Genomic DNA, 21,845 nt, shown 5'->3' on the forward strand with positions numbered 1-21,845 from the left:
GGCGGGAGCGGTCGCGCACGGGCGGGAAGACGGCCGCGCATGCGCGGTGGGCGTGCCCTGCGTGTCGACCGTCCCGCGAAGCTTATTTCCGGTTGGTGGGGGCTGCCGCGGACGTCACCCAGTCGTGAGAACAATCAGCCTGCTGTCCTCGGAGAACAACTGCTACAGGTATGTATCATACCCTTTCTTTGGGCTTATAACATATCATTGTAATATAGTAAATGATATAGTACGCGAATTTCGGCATCCTGGCAGCAGTGGGATTCAAGCCCATGTCCCCAGAGACTGGAGATGGCCTATTAGGAGGATTCAAGGAAAGGAAAATAACAGGTAAGCTGAAATTTCACCATCTTAAAGTGCTTGGCCACGCATCAGTAAAGTTTGTAGAGCTGAGAAATATAAATCTGATTTTTATTTTTATTGAATGTTTTACTTTTGTGTTTTTGTTTTTAAAATGCTCTTTGTCTAGCTGGTCCTCATACCTGGTATTACTTTCTGTGGTTAATTGAGCAGCCCACTCCAAACAATAAAGAGGGTAGGGGGCGCATGTAGCCTTTCACAGACAGGCACAGCAATGGTTTCTTGACAATGCTTGTGAGCAGAGGGAGAGAAGTTGTGAACTTGGTCAAGGGACGTGGATGGATGCTCACCTTTCTCCTGTGTCCTTTTTTTCCAGATATTAACGAATTGAATTTGCCGAAAACATGTGAAATAGACTTCTCCGACCATGATGACCTCCTTAACTTCAAACTAGTCATCTGCCCTGATGAGGTGAGTGGCGTGCGCAGGTCACCCATAAATTTATTATTTATTAGGATTTATTTACTGCCTTTTTTGAAGGAATTCACTCAAGGCGGTGTACAGTAAAATTGGCAAGTCTGCATTACCTGGGAGGAGTGGAGTTTGGGGATCCTTGGATGGGACTATAAGCTGGGCGGAGAGAAACAAGGTTGATCCTGCTCGCTTTGCCAGTGAGAGGAGATGGTGTGCTGGGAGCAACTTTTTCACCCCTTCACAATTGTGCTGTGTAACATAATTGCTTGCACAACCCTTGGTATGGAGCTGCCCATGATCATGTCTGCACACTTCCCTCTATACCACTGACCCACAGAAAGCGTACTGCGCTTTTCCCCCTTACTCTTTAGAAAGGTAAAGTTGGGGACGGAGTTATGGGTGAGACGGTGGTTAGAGTCCATGATTAGTTGAAGTTTATATGGGGATAAGTTGAATCCCCAGGGAATTGTTGGAGGGCTTAAAGCCTGTCACAGCTTAGAATGGATGGCTTGAGGATAATAACAGAGAAAACAGAACCTGTCACATCCTTGACTAGATGACTGAGGGGGTGAGTTCCTAGATCTAGAGCTTGTTACCTTTAGGTGTGGATGATTTAAATGAAGATCCCCAACCGGTGTGCTGAAAAGCTTAGGGACAGCTGGCTGAAAACAGCACAGGCTGTAGTGTGCACTCTTTCCCCCCCCCCCCCCCCCCCCCCCCCCCCCGACGATAGCCAACAGGAGTCGTCAACGTTCAGCACTTCTTACCTGCTGCCGCCGCCTCCTTTTCCAGCCGCCTTATGACTTTGGAACCATACGGGGGCCTGTGCATTTCTTGAGACTATAAGAGGTCCTGTGTGGTTCTGACTTGGTAGACCTCAATTTTTGGGTGGGCAACTGACCCCCCCCCCCCCCCACCCAATCAAACTTAAAATATTAAATTCCTCAGCTGGTGAGGGTTTCCAAGCCCCGCCAGCTGAAGACATTCTTGATAGCACCCTAAATTCTACTACTACTTGACATTTCTAAAGCACTACTAGGGTTACGCAGCACTGTACAATTTAACATAGAAGGACAGTCCCTGCTCAAAGGAGCTTACAATCTAAAGGACAAATGTACAGTCAGTCAAATAGGGGCAGTCTAGATTTCCTGAAAGGTATAAAGGTTAGGTGCCGAAAGCAACATTGAAGAGGTGGGCTTTGAGCAAGGATTTGAAGATGGGTAGGGAGGGGGCTTGGCGTAAGGGCTCAAGAAGTTTATTCCAAGCATAGGGTGAGGCGAGGCAGAATGAGCGGAGCCTGGAGTTGGCGATGGTGGAGAAGGGTACTGAGAGGAGGGATTTGTTCTGTGAGCGGAGGTTACGGCCGGGAACGTAAGGGGAAAAGAGGGTAGAGAGGTAATGAGGGGCTGCAGACTGAGTGCATTTGTAGGTAAGAAGGAGAAGCTTGAACTGTATGCGGTATCTGATTGGAAGCCAGTGAAGTGACCTGAGAAGAGGGGTGATATGAGTATATCGGTTCAGGCGGAATATAAGACGTGCAGCAGAGTTCTGAACAGATTGAAGGGGGGATAGATGGCTAAGTGGGAGGCCAGTAAGGAGTAGGTTGCAGTAGTCAAGGTGAGAGGTAATGAGAGCGTGGACGAGAGTACGGGTGGTGTGCTCAGAGAGGAAAGGGCTAATTTTGCTGATGTTAAAGAGAGAGAAGCGACAGGTTTTGGCTATCTGCTGGATATGCGCAGAGAAGGAGAGGGAGGAGTCGAAGATGACTCCGAGGTTGCGGGCAGATGAAACGGGGAGGATGAGGGTGCCATCAACTGAGATAGAGAGTGGAGGAAGAGGAGAAGTGGGTTTTGGTGGAAAGACGATAAGCTCGGTCTTGGACATGTTCAGTTTCAGGTGGCGGTTGGACATCCAGGCAGCAATGTCGGATAAGCAGGCTGATACCTTGGCCTGGGTCTCCGCGGTGATGTCTGGTGTGGAGAGATACAGCTGGGTGTCATCAGCATAAAGATGATACTGGAAACCATGAGATGAGATCAGTGAGCCCAGGGAAGAGGTGTAGATTGAAAAAAGAAGGGGTCCAAGGACAGATCCCTGGGGAACTCCAACAGAGAGCGGGATGGGGGTGGAGAAAGATCCATGAGAGTGTACTCTGAAGGTGCGGTGGGAGAGATAGGAGGAGAACCAGGAGGACAGAACCCTGGAACCCAAATGAGGACAGTGTGGCAAGAAGTAAATCATGATTGACAGTATCAAAAGCAGCGGATAGATCAAGGAGGATGAGGATGAAGTAGTGGCCTCTGGATTTGGCAAGGAACAGGTCATGGGAAAGAAAGCCAGCAGATCAATGTCACAACAAAAAGATTTTATTGAAGATACCGTGTATGAACAAATCGCCCGACACAGGCCGTGTTTCGCCCACCTAGGGCTGCGTCAGGGGCTAATTTGAAACCTTTGTAAAGGGGCAAAGTCAAGAAAAAACCAGCTAAAACGGGAATCCCTAATTTGAAACCTTCGTAAAGGGGCAAATATGGTGCATAAAAGTCAAGAAAAAACCAGCTTCAATAATGGTGTGTCCATTTGTATATGCTAGAGACCACAGGATTCCCGTTTTAGCTGGTTTTTTCTTGACTTTTATGCACCATATTTGCCCCTTTACGAAGGTTTCAAATTAGGGATTCCCGTTTTAGCTGGTTTTTTCTTGACTTTTATGCACCATATTTGCCCCTTTACGAAGGTTTCAAATTTTCCCCTGACGCAGCCCTAGGTGGGCGAAACACGGCCTGTGTCGGGCGATTTGTTCATACACGGTATCTTCAATAAAATCTTTTTGTTGTGACATTGATCTGCTGGCTTTCTTTCCCATATTGGATTTTGCAGATCGTTTGCCTTGTTGTTTTTAAGGAACAGGTCATTACAGACTTTAGAGAGTGCCGTTTCTGTCGAGTGTAGAGGGCGAAAACCGGATTGAAGTGGATCGAGGATGGCATGAGAGGAGAGAAAATCAAGGCAGCGGCTGTGAACAGCACGCTCAAGTATTTTGGAGAGGAAGGGTAGGAGGGAGATGGGGCGGTAGTTGGAGGGACTGGTAGGGTCAAGTGATGTTTTTTGAGGAGAGGTGTGACTACGGCGTGCTTGAAAGTGTCAGGGACAGTTGCAGTTCCTCCAGTGCATCTCGGCAATCGGCAGCAGTTTTTCCGGTCTGTCAGAAAACTCTGCGTGTGTGAAGACAGAGCATGCGCTGAGTGCCAGGTAGTACGGGAAAGCTACTGCCAAATGCCAAGCTGCGCTGAGCTCCTTCGAAGATCTCTTCAGCGGGCGGGGCTTGGGGATCCCCACCTGGTGCAGTAAGGTAAGGGTTGTGCCACTGCTGAGTGGGCCTGGACCCCCTGTGGCTATATGCTACTGCTGGACAGGGAAGCTAGCAGAAGAAGTGGTGGCAGCAGCAGTAGTTAAATACTGGTAGCTCGAAACCTCCCACCTGCCTTGCAGAATGAGTTAATCTCATTACAGCAAGCTTCCTCACTATCACTTCTCATTATCTTGCTAATCTTGTGTCCTCCTGCACTGGCTTCTATTGCGGTGTCTTGATACCCAACGGACAGAGCTTTCTGGTTCACCCAGAGCTCGCTCGCTCACTGGTAATCTGGGACACAAGTCCAACTTTCTCTCTGTTTTGTCTCTCTTGCAGGGCTTCTACAAAGCTGGCAAGTTTGTCTTCAGTTTTAAGGTAAGTTTTGGACCCGGGTTTTAAAGTAATCATCCCCATGCGAGCATAACTTTTTGTTTTAGTATTGTAAACCATGCAGTAGCCTTGTTGGATACCATGTGGTATATCAAACACCTGGAAATAAATAGTTGCAGTCTGGTGTGGGGGGTGGGGCAGAAGGAAACAGTTATTTAGCATTTATGTTGGAACCGGCCCTTACCCCCACTCATGTTGCTTCACAAAGCGCCAGGTGCTCTGTATTTATGAAATCTGTGATAATTTAAACAATGTTTAGCCTACACTATCAGCTCCAAACCATCTGCCGTTCCAGGTAGGTAACAATAAAAGCCATAATGCAAAACGTACAACAATGTCATACGTGCTGCAACAATATACCAAGAATCAATCGTGCTTTTATCATAATCATAAAACAAAACTTGTGGCAGGAGCGACTTTTTTCTGTTTCAGGGATGTTTGGTTTGTTTTGGGGTTTTTTTTTTTTTGTTCATTTCTTCTTCTCTCCTGCCACAGATCCAGCACCTCTCCCTTACCACTACCCCCACCCTCCCTCCCAAGCGTAGCACATAGTCCTTGTCCTCTATCAGTGCCTCCCCGGGCCACAAAAGCCTGAGTCTTTTGTGGGTCCCAGCAGTGGCAAGCTGTCTGGACTAACCCAGATCTTTCCCTGTTCAGCATACTACCTGTGCATAAACAGGAATTTACATCAGAGGAGCAGGACACTTTAGAGGGAACGATTCGGTTCAGCCCAAAACAGCCTGTTACCACTGCCAGCACCCACAAAGGACTCGCAGGTTTTTGTTGACCAGGGAGGGGCTGAGGGAGGATTTGCTAGACTCATGGGAGGGGAGAAAGGTGGCATGTTAGATTGTGGGGACTGGGGGAAACGTCAGACCATGGGGAGAGGGAAAGAGTATGAGAGAAAAATGCTGGATTGCAGGGGAAGGAGAGGGGAGATTCTGCTACACAAACCCCAATGCTGTGCTGCATCATAGAGGGAAAGGGGACAGGGGATTGCTGGATCATAAGGGAGAGGAGACAGGGAGGGAATTGTTGGACCACAGGAGTGGAGAAAAGGAACAGAGCCCTGGACCATAGGGGTGGAGGGGAGGGAGAGGGACAAGGAAACACTGGACCATAGGGGGGGGTAGAGGAGAGAGAAGAGTGGGCAGACAGAAAAGAAAGAAAGAGGAAATATGTCAGAGATGGATGTATTGAGGGAATGGAAGAAGATAGGAAGACAATGGAAAAAGGACAAATGACAGTACATAGTGGAAAGAGAGCAGAAGGCAAAGCAGAAAAGAGAAACTAGGACCAACATGCTTGGGAAAAATAAAATGCCCAGACAGCAAAGGTAGGAAAAACGTGTCAGCTTTAGGAAATGTGCATCATGGATAATTTTTGTTAAGTTGGAAATACATTTCTGTTTCTCTTATGATACATGACTTCTTTGGCTTCCCAGTTCAATTTTTGACTTCATATTTTGTATTTCAAATCTGTGATTTCTTGTTCTGTGTTTGTCACATACAACACAGACAGACCTTAACCAGAGGTGTGGTATTTTGTTTGCATGTAGTTTCTTGTAGAACTCTGTAGCAGTTCCACTTATTCTATTTTACTAGTAGATATAGTGGTGTTCTAGGACCCCGTGTAATGTTTGTAGTGCTGCCTATTTATAGGTAGAGTTAATGTTGTTTAAATTATGGGAATTAATGCTACTGTTATCTGGTAGGTTTGCTACATGTATGTTTTCAGGTTTTGTATTTCTCAGTGTGCCTAGTACTATTTATATACCACCTGCAAGGCTGAAAGCAATCGAAACGGTGTAAATTCAGTAGGGGAGAGATTTACCATATTTTCACAAAAATAACACACGTTATACACTTTTTTTTTTTTTTTTTTACAAAGCGCAAGACAGCTGTGGGGTATCTGTGTGTGCTCTATGCATTCTTTTTTTCTTAAATTTCAAACAAATGAAATAAGAAGCTGTAGCTTGTAATGTGCGAGCTATTTATTTAATAAATCTTTAAATTTAACCAGGGTTGATTGAATATAGGCCTGGGTATTTCAGTTCAATTGTTATAAAGTCTTTTGGAAGCAATCGTGAAAGTTTTTAAATAAATGTAAGCCACTTTGAGCCTGCAAAGAGGTGGGATAAGGTGGGATACAAATGCAACAAATGAATAAAATAAAAATAAATAAATATAGACCATTTCCAGTCCAAGCTTCATCAATCGTCATCATCTGACTTCTCGAACCCTTTAAAGTCCGTTCCCTTACCGCTGTTGTCGTTGAAGTATCTAAGAACTGCCTGTAGATGTTCTGTAATTTCTGAAGTGATAATCAAAATACATAATGGACATAACACAGCTCTCCCGATGTACAATTCCCAAATGTGGCTGTGCCACATTAACTTTATCTTATCACAATATCACTTTGTATTTGTTTACACTAGAATCGGCAAACGCCGCTCCGGCACTATGTAAGCCAAATTGAGCCTACAAATAGGTGGGAAAATATGTGGTACAAATGTAACAAATAAATATCATCGTTACTTCTATTGCATCGGTATCCGAATGTGTCTGGATCCAGTTGGCAGCCTTAAGTTAAATACCTATGCAGCAGGAATACTGTGGATCCTCTTTGGAGGCAGGGGATGGACTAGATGGGGTTTTTCTCAGCCTTCTCTTGCCAGTTGGGTTTTCAGAATTACTACAGTGAATACACTTGAGATGGAGTTTGCATAGAGTTGCTTCCCAAATTGTGGATCATCCAATGGAGCACATATGGGACCCAACCTTGGAAGTACATAGCCACCTCATTTTGATGTGCCTCGGTGGGGGTCACTACAATGGCTGCGATCATGGGATTGTAGCCTGAAAAGGTTTGGTAAGCTCCGATACAGTAGATCTTGGCTCTGTGCAGATTTTTCTCATGTACATATTCATTGTGGTAATCCTGACAACCTGATCAGCAAGGTGTGCTTCCAGGAGAGGGTTGAGGCCTTGTGAGATCCCTTCCAGCTTCATGGTTTTTGTGACCGAAAAGGCCAGTTCTAATGTTGCTGTGCTGAATGCTCTCCCTACACCCTCCCCCCCCCCCCCCCCCCCCCCCAATTCCCAGGATTTTATCACCTTTAGCATAAATAGACTGACCATACTGTATTATGTTTGTGGTAGGAATGATTGACCTTCTGGTGTATATCTGGTAGGTCTTTCCTATACTAATGAGTTCTTTTATTCTAGATTTAAATGTTTGAATTTGTTTGTAAACCGCCTAGATCTGAAAAGGTGTCAGTTATATCAAGTTTTAAATTATGACAAAGACTAGGTTTTCTAGCTGGCTCCTGCTCCAATTTGTTGCAGACCTACAGTTGTATCTGTAACTTCCTGATCGTGAAGTCCTCGGGGCACCCCTAGCCAGTCAGGATTTCAGGATATCCCCAAGGTGTACGCAGGAGACTTGCAATCACTCTCTCTCTCTCATGTAAGCAAATTTATTTAATAGTTTCGCTAACATTTCCTATACCGCCTTGTCCGACCAAATGGGTTTAGGCTGTTACAAAGTAAAATTTCGGTTTTTAGAAAGGAATTAACAATATCTTGCTAAAAAAGAAAGTAAGCGTACACATACGCTAAATCATTCATACCACAAGCATTAAACCAGAAAAGAAAAAAATGTAAAGTAAAACAAAAGTACAATAAAATGAATCTTATTACAATAAGACAAATGAAACATAAGTACGTAAATATTGCCACACTGGGACAGACCAAAGGTCCATCAAGCTCAGCATCCTGTTTCCAACAGTGGCCAATCCAGGTCACAAGTACCTGGCAAGATCCCAAAAAGTGCAAAACATTTATGCTGCTTATCCCAAAAATAAGCAGTGGATTTTCCCCAAGTTCATTTTAATAATGGTCTATGGACTTTTCCTTTAGGAAGCCGTCCAAACCTTTTCTTTTTCTTTTTTTTTTTAAACCCAGCTAAGCTAACCGCCTTTACCACATTCCCTGGCAACGAATTCCAGAGTTTAATTACACATTGAGTGAAGAAAAAGTTTCTCCGCTTCATTTTAAATGTACTACTTTGGATTAAATTACTTCCGCAACTTAAACAGCAGGTCACAATCAGATCTAGTTTCTCCGCTCCAAATGCCAGTGTGAAAAAAAAAAAATTCAGTCCAACCTTACAATTCTATCCTGAAGACCTGACTAGCTGAGCGTGCCCCGAGGACTGGATTAGGAACCACTGCTTTACGACACCGAACCTGGTACCCACCATGCTCAAATCCAGCCACCCAGATAGAGGAGCTAAAAGTCTGGTCACAAACAGGTTGATTGTGGACCTTGGGGTGGGGATGGGAGGTTTTTATTGTCGCCTCATGAAGGTTTCTGTCAGTTACCATATGCCAACAACCTTCTTTTTGTGCACTTATAGGTGGGACAGGGTTATCCGCACGACCCCCCGAAGGTGAAATGCGAGACCATGGTTTATCACCCGAACATAGACCTAGAGGGCAATGTCTGTCTTAATATCCTCAGGTAAGACGCCATGTGGCCAGAAGAGGTAGAAGGGATAATCCTACAGCAGCTCTCTCCCATGTGTGGGTGGAAAAGATGATCTACTGGGCAGTAAAAACCATTTCTCTGCACCTAAAAACATAAGCAAAACTGTGGCCAGTCAGACCAAGGTGCATCAAACCCATCATCTTGTCTCCAGCGGTGGCTAGTCTGGAGCACCCGACAGTTCCCTAATATTAAAAAAAAAAACAGATCTGCTCATAGTTAATTTCCAGGGACGAACTATGGCTCTTTCGAGTTTTTTTTTTAATGGATTTGTCCACACTTCCTCTTTAGAATCCCACTAGTTAAGTCGCCTTGACCACATCCTCCGACAGCAGGTTTCTGTGGCTTAATTACGCACGGAGAGGTGGCAAAGGCAGCCAAGTCTCTTCACCTAGAACAGAACTTGTCCTTTCACATAGCAAGTGCACCACCACCATTGGTCTAATTTTCTTCTTTTTTTTGTGTGTGTGTTTCAATCCACAGAGAGGACTGGAAGCCTGTACTCACGATAAATTCTATAATTTATGGTCTTCAATATCTGTTTTTGGTGAGTATTGGTGGGCTGATTGGCAATTATAGCGACAACATGGCTGTGTTAAGGTGGGATATCTTTGCATCATATTGTGGCTTCCGGTAGTTTCTCCGGCCCTATTCAAAGCCAGGCTAAAAGCTCACTTTTTTTGAGGCTGCTTAACTCTTTATTCACCTGTTCAGTCCTCATGTTTGTTTAATCATTCCCAGAATAAATAAAACTCCCTAAACTATTATTTCTCAGTTGAGCAGAGACCATCTCTTATGTGTTTGTGTACAGGCAGTGATTGCCAAGCCTGTCAGGTTTTCAGGATATCCACAGTGAATATGCATGAGAGAAGTGTGTGTGTAATGGAGGCAGTGTATGGATCGCGTGGATATCCTGAATACTAGGATAGCTTTGGGAATTGCTTCTGCACAGCGCTGTGTTCATCTTACAGGATTATTCTTAAATCATGCTCTTCAGTCATTTGCTGTGTTCTTTGTCCTTCCCTCCTCTCTCCTCATAATGATAGGAGCCAAATCCCGAGGACCCGTTAAACAAGGAGGCGGCCGAGGTCCTGCAAAACAACAGGCGTCTGTTTGAGCAGAACGTCCAGCGTTCCATGCGGGGCGGCTACATCGGATCCACCTACTTTGAACGTTGCCTAAAATAGAACTGAACAGCTCCGGAGCGTGGGAGACCACCACCCTTTACCCTCTCTCGCCCGTCCACCTCCCCTTGCCCTATCTTCGAGAGACTGTTCAATGCCTTTGCTAGTCCTGGTGGGGTGGGCCGGAGCAGCTGGGGCAGCTCTGCTCTTTTTTCGCAGGTCGTATCCTTAGCATGTCTGGAAATTCCCCCTCCCCCGGATCTCTCCAATTGTTTGGTCTGTCTCCAAACTCCCCTCCCCCGCCCTTACTTATTTTCATGCAGAGTGAGAGTTTAACTGAAACTTTTTGAAGTATTTGTTTTTCCTTTTAAGTGGCTTTTTGCTTTGTTTTATCTGGGGTGAGGGTGGTTAAATGCTGACTTTCCCACCTTCTTTCCCCTCACCTAGATAGCACCTGTCCTAGACTTTTGTTGCAGAGAAGGGGACGGATCCTGAGGCAGGATCAACATTCCTTGAATCTGGAATTTTCTACCATCCCTCCCCCCCCACATTGTTACCACTGAAATGTTCTTGATGGCTACTAGTCCCTGCCTGTGTGTGAAGACCAACCTCAGGAAGATGTCTAGGCTGCTAACACCTTTATTTATTGTTCCAAGTTCCTGGCTCTTAGCTGAACAGATTACATTTAGTAAGTAAGAGGGGGGTGGGGGATGGCAGCCGGGCCCGAGGCTAAACTCGCAAGCAGTGAGAACTGTCCTTGGATGCCAGTCCTGTCAGTAGCTGTCTAGTGCTGCCGTACCTTATTTAACAAGCACAGTATGGCTCCCACTCCCACCCTGAGGAAGGGCAGCAGCTCCTTTTCTTCTTCTAGCTTTCAGTTGGGGCCAAAAGTGACCAGTTGGAAAGTGACCTGCATATTGCTTGCCGAAGAAGCCATCGCAATGAGCAAAACGGGCTTCTCTCTCCTCTAAAAGCACATGCTTTAGGTGTTGCTTATGTCTTTAAACTGAGAAAAGCATTTTGGGAATACCTGGTGTGCCATTGGGTAGCACTAGCCATCTTCACTGGCAGAGTGTCGGCCATGGACTATCTGCTTTGGGTGGGTAATGCTGCTTCCCCAGCAGAGAGAAGCTCCTGAAGAGTTCCTGTGGCTTACACTTTTGCTTGCAGAGGGCTCTTGTAGCATGTGCTGAGAAACCAGCCTCATCTTTCAGTCCCCCTCTTGGGTAGGGGTCTGCAGGTTTCAGGGTTGTCGGTCCTCTAGTCATGGGGAGGGGGGAGCTTATTTTCAGTCATTGCCTGTTTACTTACCCCCTTTTCTTTTACACCTCCCCCCCCTCTTGTTTTGTTTTTGGTTGGTCACCCAGACTTGGGTTAAAGGCACATATTTATTAACGAGCAATTTCAGCTGTTGTACAGGCAATGTAAAAACTATACTAGGGACAGCTTTACCCCACCGGAGCAGAGCAGGGAAGCGAGAGCACAGAGGGGGAGGTGACATCACTCGCTACTAGTGATGATTACAGCCTGTGGCGGCTCGTTAGCCAACCTTGCCTGCTGGCTTCGCGTCCATGTCTTTCCCATCTGTGCCAGAGATGCCCGGAAGGGACAGGGGAAGAGACTCGACTGAGCCCGTTTCAGTTTTAGAGTCAACACGTATACTGATGTGTCTGGTTTTAAAAGAATAAATAAATACATTGTAAGTGAATCTGAATCTCACAGGCCCTGATGATGTATGTTTGTTGGGTTTTTTTCATTAATACTGCAGGATGGGAAAGGATGTTGGAGGGTAAATTTGCTGTAGTTCTCTCAATGTCAGGTTATTAAAGGGGGAACATCGTCACTGTCTGCATTCTGGCGTGTTGCTTTATCTTTCAATATGCCTCATACTCTCAGGTTATGTAGAAGATCAACGGATTGGTATGTCCTGTCTTGGAGACATATCAGGATCAGTAAAATGAAAATTCCATATCATCAAGTAGATCAATCCATAGACTGGTGGGTTGTGTCCATCTACCAGCAGGTGGAGATAGAGAGCAATCTTTTGCCTCTCTATATGTGGTCATGTGCTACCAGGAAATCCTCAGTATTCTCTCTAGCAGGTGTGTGGTCACACGCAGCAGCTCTGGCTTGGTCTCCACGCCTATTTACTTAGGCTTTGTTGAGTACCTGGGGTTGAGGGCTCTTCGTGAACAAGTGCAAACCTGGTGGTGCCAGGTCCCTCCTTTTCTCCCCCCTCCCACTGGCTCCGTTAAAAAAAAAAAAAAAAAGAATCTTGAAGCAGAAAACATTTTCCTTGCAGCTGCTCACTGGGACACAATTTGTTGTAGCACGGAGCAAGAAGCAGGTAATTTTACCTTTTCCTAGCAGGCAGGGGGTTCCCCCGAACGTTTCCCTTGTGGATCATGGTGTCGGATGGTAAAGGCGTGAAAAAGCGCTCCCCGGACCGCGATCGCGCGGCTAGTGGGGAGGCGCGGGGATTGGAGGCAGGGAAGCCCTTTTTGGGCGCCCTTCCGGACTTTGCTGATTTAGCCGGTTTTTCCTCTGCTGGGGCGTTGGCGGCTTTTCCTGCCTTAGGCGCCCATCCCCCAATGTCTGCCCTTCCGACTTCAGCCGCCCATGCCGCTCGGACTGCCTCTGGTATGGCCGCCTTTGAGTTGGGCGGCGGTAAGAAGATGTCGAAGTTTAAGCGCCGTGCTTCCTGCGCGGCTCCTTTGCAGAGTGATGCGCCCGGACGCCATTTTGGATGTGCAGCGCGCCTCTCCCCCGCTGTATGGCGTGGAGGTTGAGAGAGTTCCTCTAGGGCAGTGGCCCAGGTTACAGAGGTGCACAAACAAGGGTTTCTCTCCCGAGTTTATTTTGTTGCTGCATCAGGCCTTTCAACTGCAAAATGCTGCTCCTGCTCCCCTGTCAGATATGGGGGAAGAGGCTTCCCTGATCAAGCGCCCTCGGGTGGATCCTTGGGGGACTCTGTCTCCTCTGATGTAGATGAGGGCAGCGTTTCTGAGTTCTCCCAAAGGTCCCTTGGGGATTCTTTTGAGGAGGCTGATCCTCGCCCTGATGGGGGTGATGACCCCTCTTCAGCGCGGCTTTTTCGCTCAGAGGAATTGCCTAACCTGTTAGTTCAGGCTATGAGCATCTTGAGTATTTCCTCTCCGGAGGAAGGCCCTCCTTCAGCCTCGGCGGGTTCCGCTATTATGTTGGGAACCAAGCGCCCTTCCAGGACCTGCCACATCCATGAAGCCATGAAAACTCTATTTTCGGCTCAATGAGATTCTCCAGAGGCGAGCCTCAAGGTAGCAAGGGCCATGACTCGTCTGTACCCTCTGCCAGAGCGTGAACAGGAGGCCTTGCGCTGGCTGGCAGTGGACTCTCTAATCACTGCGGTGACGAAAAAGACGGCTTTACCGGTGGAAGGTGGCTCTGCCCTTAAGGATTCACAGGACAGGAAATTGTAAGCGGCCTTAAAGTTAGCCTTTGAAGGAGCTGCATTGAGTTTGCAGGCCTCGGTTTGTGGCTCCTATGTGGCCAGGGCATGCCTGATGGTGATGCAGCGGGCCTCCCCCTCGGATCCTTCCTTGAGGGCAGATTGGCCGGTCCTGGAGTTGGGCTTGGCTTACTTGGCAGACTTGCTGTATGATGTTTTGAGAGCCTCGGCTAAAGGTATGTCTCTCAGACAGTCTCTGTCCGTCGATGGCTATGGCTTCAGCATTGGTCAGCTGACCATGCCTCCAAATCCCACTTAGCCAAGTTGCCTTTTAAGGGCAAGCTGCTCTTCGGGGATGAGCTGGACAAGATCGTGACATCTCGGCAGTTCTAAAGGCAAGAGGTTGCCAGAGGTCAAGGCAAGGGCCAGTGGTGCTCGTCCTGGTTCCTCTAAGGGCCGTTTTCAAGAGGCCCGTCAGTATCGCCCAGGCAAGTCGGGCTTCTCCTCCTCCTTCAAGCAGAGGTTCTCCCCGAAGCAGCATTCCTTTCGCAGAGACCGCCGCTCAGGAGGTTCTTCCTCCGGTCCTCCCCCAGGGTCTCGTACCCAATGACGGGGCCCTGGTCCATGGCCCAGAGCAGATAGGAGGAAGGCTGTCCTCTTTTCTGGGCGAGTGGACCAGGGTAACTTCAGACGCTTGGGTTCTAGAAGTCATCAGAGACGGCTACAAATTGGAGTTCTGCCGGCCCCTGAGAGACTGGTTCGTGAACTCTACCTGCAAGTCTCCCCTCAAAGTGGCAGCAGTTCAGCAGACTCTGGGCAACTTGCTCCGCCTTGGGCCCAGTGCCCGTAGAGCAGCATGGCACAGGACATTACGCCATTTACTTTGTGGTGCCAAAGAAAGGAGGCTCTTCTCTGCCTATTCTCGACCTCAAGGGAGTCAATCGGGCCTTGCGAATACGGCATTTCCGTATGGAGACTCTCCGCTCCGTGATTGCTGCGGTACAAGAAGGAGAATTCCTGGCATCCTTGGACATCAAGGAAGCTTATCTGCACATTCCCATCTGGCCGCCTCATCAGCGCTTCCTGCGCTTTGCAGTGCTGGGCCGGCACTTCCAGTTCAAAGTCCTCCCGTTCGGGTTGGCTGTGGCTCCGTGGACCTTCTACAAAGTGATGGTGGTCATTGTGGCTTATCTCCGCAAGGAAGGAGTGCAAGTCCATCCCTACCTGGACAACTGGCTGATTCGAGCTCCCTCCTTTGCGGAGTGTGGGAGAGCGACGGACAGGGTCTTTGCTCTTCTGAGCTCCCTGGGATGGATCATCAACCAGGAGAAAAGTCAGCTGTGCCCGTCTCAGTCCCTGGAGTATCTGGGTGTTCGGTTCGACACCAAAGTGGGCAGAGTGTTCCTGCCGGACAGCCGGAGCCTCAAGCTTCAGGCCCAGGTGGGCCTGTTCCTAGACTCCTCAACTCCTCGGTCTTGGGATTATGTGCAACTGTTGGGCTCCATGACGGCCACGATGGAGGTGGTGCCCTTGGCCATGGCCCATATGAGACCACTATAGCACTCTCTTCTGCGGCACTGGACTCCGGTTTTGGAGGATTACGCAGTTCGCCATCCCCTGGACCCGGCGGTGAGAAGGGCGCTAAGTTGGTGGCTGATGTCAGACAAGTTGTCAGTCGGTATGCCTCTCATGTCCCCAGAGTGGATTGTCGTTACGACGGACGCCTGCTTGACGGGCTGGGGAGCCCACTGCCCAGGAAGGACAGCGCAGGGGATATGGTCGCCGGTGGAGGCGAAGTGGTCCATCAACCTCTTGGAACTTCGGGCCATTTGGTTGGCGCTTCAAGCGTTTCTTCAGGTACTGATACTGAAGCCAGTTCGAATCCTGTCGGACAGTGCCACAGCCGTGGTCTATGTCAATCGCCAGGGAGGTGCCAGTGAGGCCATGAAGTTAAGCCAGTGGGCAGAGGCGAATCTGGACCAGCTGTCGGCGGCTCACATTGCAGGAGTGCTGAATGTTGAGGCGGACTTTCTCAGTCGCCATACCTTGGATCCCGGAGAGTGGCAACTGTCTGTTCAGGTGTTCTTGGAGATTATGAAGCGCTGGGGCATGCCGACCTTGGATCTGATGGCGACCTCAGCCAATTGCCAAGTGCAGCGGTTCTTCAGTAGAAGACGGGACCCTCGATCTCTGGGGGTCGATGCTCTTCTCCAGCAGTGGCCGGTACAGGAGCTTCTCTATGTGTTCCCGCCTTGGCCTATGCTGGGCAGAATTCTCGGCCAGGTGGTGAAACACCCAGGCCAGGTGATCCTGGTGGGTCCAGACTGGCCCAGATGCCCTTGGTATGCGGACCTGATCCGGCTTTCCGTAGACAGTCCTCTGCGGCTTCCAGCGGAGCGGGGCCTCTTACATCGGGGTCCCGTGGTGATGGAGGATCCGTCCCCCTTTGGTCTTACGGCCTGGCTCTTGAGCGGAAGCGGCTGAAGAAGAAGAACTTCTCGGACAAGGTCATCGTCACTATGCTGAGAGCACGAAAGCGCTGTACTTCTACGTATGCCAGGGTATGGCGTACCTTTGTATCATGGTGCGAGGCAGAATCCCTGTCTCCCTTCACGGCGCCAATTTCTTCAGTGTTGGCGTTCCTGCAAGAAGGTCTGGAGAAAAGCCTGTCGCTCAGCTCTCTTAAGGTCCAGGTAGCAGCTGTAGCTTGCTTCAGGAGTCGCCTGAAGGGTGCTTCCCTGGCTTCTCAGCCAGATGTGGTGCGTTTTCTTAAAGGGGTTAATCACCTACGCCCTCCTCTGCACTCGATAGTGCCTACGTGGAATCTCAATCTGGTGCTGCAGGCCTTGCAGAAGCTGCCCTTTGAGCCATTATCGCGGCTGTCTCTGAAGGACCTGACGTTGAAAGCGGTCTTTTTGGTGGCAATCGCTCCAGCCAGGAGGGTTTCCGAGCTCCAGGTGCTCTCGTGTAGAGAGCCATTCCTGCGGTTCTCGGAGGCAGGAGTGTCTCTTCGCCCAGTGCCTTCCTTCCTGCCCAAGATTGTTTCTCGCTTCCATGTGAATCAGCAGCTTTGTCTACCCTCCTTCCATAGGGAGGATTATCCAGAGGAGTATCGTGCTTTCAGATGCCTGGATGTTAGACGAGTTATCTTCAGATACTTGGAAGTGACAAACGATTTCCGGAAGTCGGATCACCTGTTAGTGCTGTTCGCGGGCCCCCGTAGGGGTCTGCAGGTATCTAACCTACCGTGGCACGATGGGTCGAGGAAACTATTGCGGCAGCTTATGTGGCCGCAGGGAAGGTGCCGCCTATCCAGCTGAAGGCTCATTCTACTAGAGCACAGGCGGCTTCGATGGCAGAGTCTAGGTCCGTTTCCTTGGAGGAGATTTGCAGATCGGCGACTTGGGTATCGGCACATACCTTCTCACGGTATTATCGCTTGGACGTGGCAGCACGGGCCGAGGCCCAGTTTGGGGCTTCAGTGTTGCGTTCTGGGATTTCCATGTCCCACCCTGGGTGAGTACTGCTTGGGTACATCCCACCAGTCTATGGATTGATCTGCTGCTTGATATGAAAGGTAAAATTATGTATCATACCTGATAATTTTCTTTCCATTAATCATAGCAGTTCATTCCATAGTCCCTCCTGGATATCTGTGCTGTTTGTTGTAGTTCAGTTATATTTCAGGTTCAAGTTTAGACTTCAGTTCCTGTTCAGGAGGACTTCGAGTTCAAGTTCTTCCACTTGGATTTCCCTGGAGTTGGGACAACTTTGTGTTACAGTGAGCTGCTGCATCTTTCCCCCCGTTTCGACGGTGGTTGGATTCATAACTAAATTATGCCAGTGCTCCCTCCCGCTTCGTGCGGCAGCAGGGTAGCTTTGTTTCCCTCTCGCTTTGGGGGTGATGGGTTAAGCCAGCTCCTCCCGCGGTTGCAGTGGCAGGATATGCCAGTCCGTCTCCCCCCCCCGCTTCGGCGGAGGTTGGGTGGCAAGAGTGTCCCTTTTGGGGTGTAATTCTCTTATGTTTGGTGATTCCTGCGGATGGAGCTTTGATATCGATTATACTGAGGATTTCCTGGTAGCAAATGACCACATATAGAGAGGCAAAAGATTGCTCTCTATCGCCACCTGCTGGTAGATGGACACAACCCACCAGTCTATGGATTGATCTGCTATGATTAATGGAAAGAAAATTATCAGGTATGATATATAATTTTACCTTGTCATATGCGTGTACAAGCAGCACCACAAACATCAAGGCTATTCTCAGTTACCTGCAGCCAAAGTTTGGCATAGCTGTAACAATTCAAAATGGACCTGAAATTTCCACGTGTTGGTTGCTAAATAAACCGGTGTACCAACTTTATCAGTTGAGGCTTTATTCTGAGTTACATGGATTATATTGGCAAGCAATGAGAAGTCACAGGTAAGGGAGACGGTGTACAGCAAAAATGAGTTCTCAAAAAATCCAATACAATTAGGCCTTGTGATAGCTGCTTTACCCTGCCCCCCCCCCCCCCAATACCGCTACTGTTTTATATTTATTTTTATTTAAAAACTGTATTCTGCCTTAGAACTAAGCGGAGTACAAAATTTACATTCACAACTATGAGTTATGTTGCTTTGCTCACAGTGCAGTGTGCTCCTCTGACGCTGTCCCAGATTTAAGTGTGAAAACAGACGGTGCTTGGTTTCATATTTAAACCTGCGGGGCTGATGGCCATGCAGGAAGAGCCCACCGACAGCAAAACACACGCTTGTTAAAAGGCAGCCTTGAATGGTTCATGTATTTATAGACCTAACCCTGCAAATCATACTGGCTAAACTAAGCAATAGAGATGGATGTGGGGTACAGAAATGAATGATGATCAGACTGTTCTGGGAACCCCTCATGGCAAAGCCAAGGGTTTATTGGAACCTCTGTCTCATATTCATGTTCTCCACTATCCTTATCACAGATAGAGACATCTGACAGTGTTAAAAGAGCTAAGTGAAGTGTATTTAAGATCATGTAATGACTACATCATAACAACACTCTAAGCCACATTGAGCCTGCAAAAAGGTGGGATAATGTGGGGTACAAATGCAATAAATAATAATAATAAATATTGCATGAATAGGCTGGTGGTTACTATAAGCTTAAATTTGAGCTGCATTGTCTTAAATATTAACTGTCTCTTCAAGTAATCCAGTCCTTTGGTTGTGCTTTACTAGTTAGGTTTTCATGATACTACTACTGGGTTTGTTTGAGAGAGATTTGCATGCACTGTGTCCACTGTATGCAAGTTTATCTCATGTTGGATATCCTGAAACAAGCCTGTGTGTCCTGAAGACTGGGTTGAGAACCCCTGGGCTAAGGGTAAGAAGCTGATAAAATCAATCCAGCCACATTACCTTAACTATAATTTGCTGATCACCTGGTCAAAATTTGATCTGATGTTTGGGACTTAATATGGTAATAAAAAAAGCATGCTGTTTTAGGTCCAGCAGTCCACTAACTTCATGTCCAGTTATTTTTTTTTCACAAGCAAGGAATGACACCCATCCCCTCTTTGTGTGCGCTCAGTGTCTGGAACAAATGGGACGACTTAACGTAGTTTCAAAATACTTTGCAATTGTTTAACTTAGGTTAGCATAAGAAGGGTTTTTTCCTCCTAATTTGTGTACAAAGTGATCTCCGTTAATCTTGGCAAATTCATAAAGTCTGTGATGCCACTGAGCTGTTGGCTCAATGAAGTCTGGGGTGCCATTAATTAAGGGGGTCTTTTAATAAAGCTTAGCTCGAGTTACCTGCAGCAAGGCCCATAGGAATCAAATGGGCCATGCTGTAGATAACTTGAGCTAAGCTTGTAAAACACCCCTTAAAAGCGCAAACTGTTTTGCAAGCTTGATGGGCTGGAGCTCCATCCTATTGAAAAATAAAAGTACTCAAAAACATCTCGACTTTCAAGCAGACGTTTCTGCTGCAGTAGAACATTTTTGGGTTGTTTTTTTTTCTAGATAACCATGTAGTGTACCAATTTGGAAAATAATCTCTATACTACAACGGCGGTTGTATGCTAAAATGGGGGTGAAACTGCAGATACATGCCCAAGTGCATGGCAGCTATACACTAGAACTTTTAGCTGCCAACATAACAGGAGTAGCCACACTGGGTCAGACCAATGGTCCATGTAGCCCAGTAGCCTGTTTCCAAGAGTGGCCAAGCCAGGTCGCAAGTACCTGGCAGAAACCCAACTCATGACATCATTCCATGTTACTAATCCCAGGGCAAGCGGTTGGTTCTCCATGTCCATCTCAATAGCAGACTATGAACTTTTCCTCCATTGAGTGAAAAAAAATATTTCCTCCTATTTGTTTTAAAAGTATTTCCATGTAACTTTGAGTGTCCCCTAGTCTTTGTACTTTTGGAACAAGTAAAAAATCGATTTACTTCTCGTTCTACACCGCTCAGGATTTGTAGACCTCAATCATATCTCCCTTTGTCTGTCTCTTCCAAATGCTGAAGAGCCCTAACCTCTGGCCTTTCCTCATATGAGAGGAGTTCCATGCAAGGGGGCATGGGTGGGCTATGGATGTGTCACCAAACAATGTTCACAACTCAGTACTGTCAGTTGTGCATGCAGGATGCTCTGGATGTTGCAAAATGTTGGCATGTAACTGCTAGCTTACACACTAGTATTCTGTAAAGCACAGATGCTGTGCAACATGTCTGTTACAGAATAATAGCTTAGGGCTCAGATTTTTGGCACAAAACATTTAGCAATCTTTATCAAATTGCACTCTATCTGATGTTTTCCATCATCCTGTCTGTTATGCCTTTATAAAGAAGGCCTGTATCTACCCTTGGTACTCTAGGTCAGGACCTGGGAATAGCATCCAAAGTGGCAGAATTTTTTGTTCTGGCAAATCAAATAATTACCTTTTTGCTGTATGCTGAAATGAAAGTGTAGCTGTCAGCATCTCTTATAGTTTATTAGAACTTTATATACTGCCTGAGCTAATGTGCAGATCTCGGCGGTTTACAATTAAAAGTAACAAAATTCCAAAAGCAGGAAACTACAATGGAAACAAGAAAGAGTAGCATGTATAACTTCAGGGAAAGGGAATGGGACTTGACATACCGCCTTTCTGTGGTTTTTGCAACTACACTCAAAGCGGTTTACATAGTATATACAGGTACTGATTTGTACCATGGCCAATAGAAGGTTAAGTGGCAAAAATGGGGCTGGCACGCGCCCAAAATATACGCTTATGCAGCTGTGGGACACTTTTTACTGTGGCTTAGTAAAAGAACCTCTGAATTTTCTGGCAGAGTTACTCAAAATTGTTAAATCGCAAGAGGATTGTGAAGTTTTACAAGAGGACCTTACAAGACTGGGCGTCTAAATGGCAGATGATGTTTAATGTGAGCAAGTGCAAAGTGAAGCATGTGGGAAAGAGGAACCCGCATTATAGTTATGTAATGCAGGGTTCCACAGGAGTCACCAACCAAGAAAAGGATCTAGGTGTCATCGATACATTAAAACATTTTGCTCACTGTGCAGCGGTAGCTAAGAAAACAAATGGAATGTTAGGGTTTATTAGGAAAGGAATGGAAAACAAAAATGACGTTATAATGCCTTTGTATCGTTCCATGGTGTGACCGCACCTTGAATACTGTGTGCAAGTCTGGTCCCCGCATTTCTGATATAGTGGAATTAAAAAAAGGTACAGAGAAGGGTGACAAAAATGATAAAGGGGATGGGACGACTGCCCTATGAGGAAAGGCTAAAGCGGCTAGGGCTCTTCAGCTTGGAGAAAAGATGGCTGAGGGGAGATATGATAGAGGTCTATAAAATAATGGAGTTGAGCCGGTAGACGTGAATCGCTTGTATACTCTCCAAAAATACTAGAACTAGGGGGCACACAATGAAGCTACAAAATAGTTCTTTGCTAGAGTGTGGTGGAAGCTAGTGGGTTTTAAAAAAGGTTTGGATAGCTTCCTAAAGTCCATAAGCCATTATTAAAATGGACTTGGGGAAAAATCCACTTCTTATTTCAAGATAGGCAGCATAGAATGTATTGTACTGTAAAAGTGACAATATCAGAATAATACTCTAATCCCAGAATGACTCGGGTTTGTTGAGCGTTTCGTGATTTTTGATACTTATGGGGATTTGCTGAACGTTTATATAAAGCTGGGGTTTACTAAGTTGCTAGCATGGCTGGCTGTGCACTGGTGCGAC

The 21,845-nt window shown here is 47.0% G+C and overlaps 1 protein-coding gene across 1 annotated transcript in view; it reads left to right on the forward strand.

Annotated features, from left to right (window-relative positions):
- Positions 1 to 12,033, forward strand: part of UBE2M (ubiquitin conjugating enzyme E2 M) — a 34,755-nt gene extending 22,722 nt beyond the window's left edge. The window contains exons 2-6 of the mRNA XM_030197656.1: positions 677 to 771; positions 4,466 to 4,504; positions 8,939 to 9,042; positions 9,550 to 9,613; positions 10,113 to 12,033. Coding sequence (XP_030053516.1) covers positions 677 to 771; positions 4,466 to 4,504; positions 8,939 to 9,042; positions 9,550 to 9,613; positions 10,113 to 10,253 — 443 coding nt within the window. The 3' untranslated portion in view covers positions 10,254 to 12,033. The remainder of the gene's footprint in view (positions 1 to 676; positions 772 to 4,465; positions 4,505 to 8,938; positions 9,043 to 9,549; positions 9,614 to 10,112) is intronic.
- The last annotated feature ends 9,812 nt before the right edge of the window (positions 12,034 to 21,845 follow it).

Source organism: Microcaecilia unicolor, chromosome 3 (assembly GCF_901765095.1).
Source record: "Microcaecilia unicolor chromosome 3, aMicUni1.1, whole genome shotgun sequence".
Classification (NCBI taxonomy): Eukaryota; Metazoa; Chordata; class Amphibia; order Gymnophiona; family Siphonopidae; genus Microcaecilia; species Microcaecilia unicolor.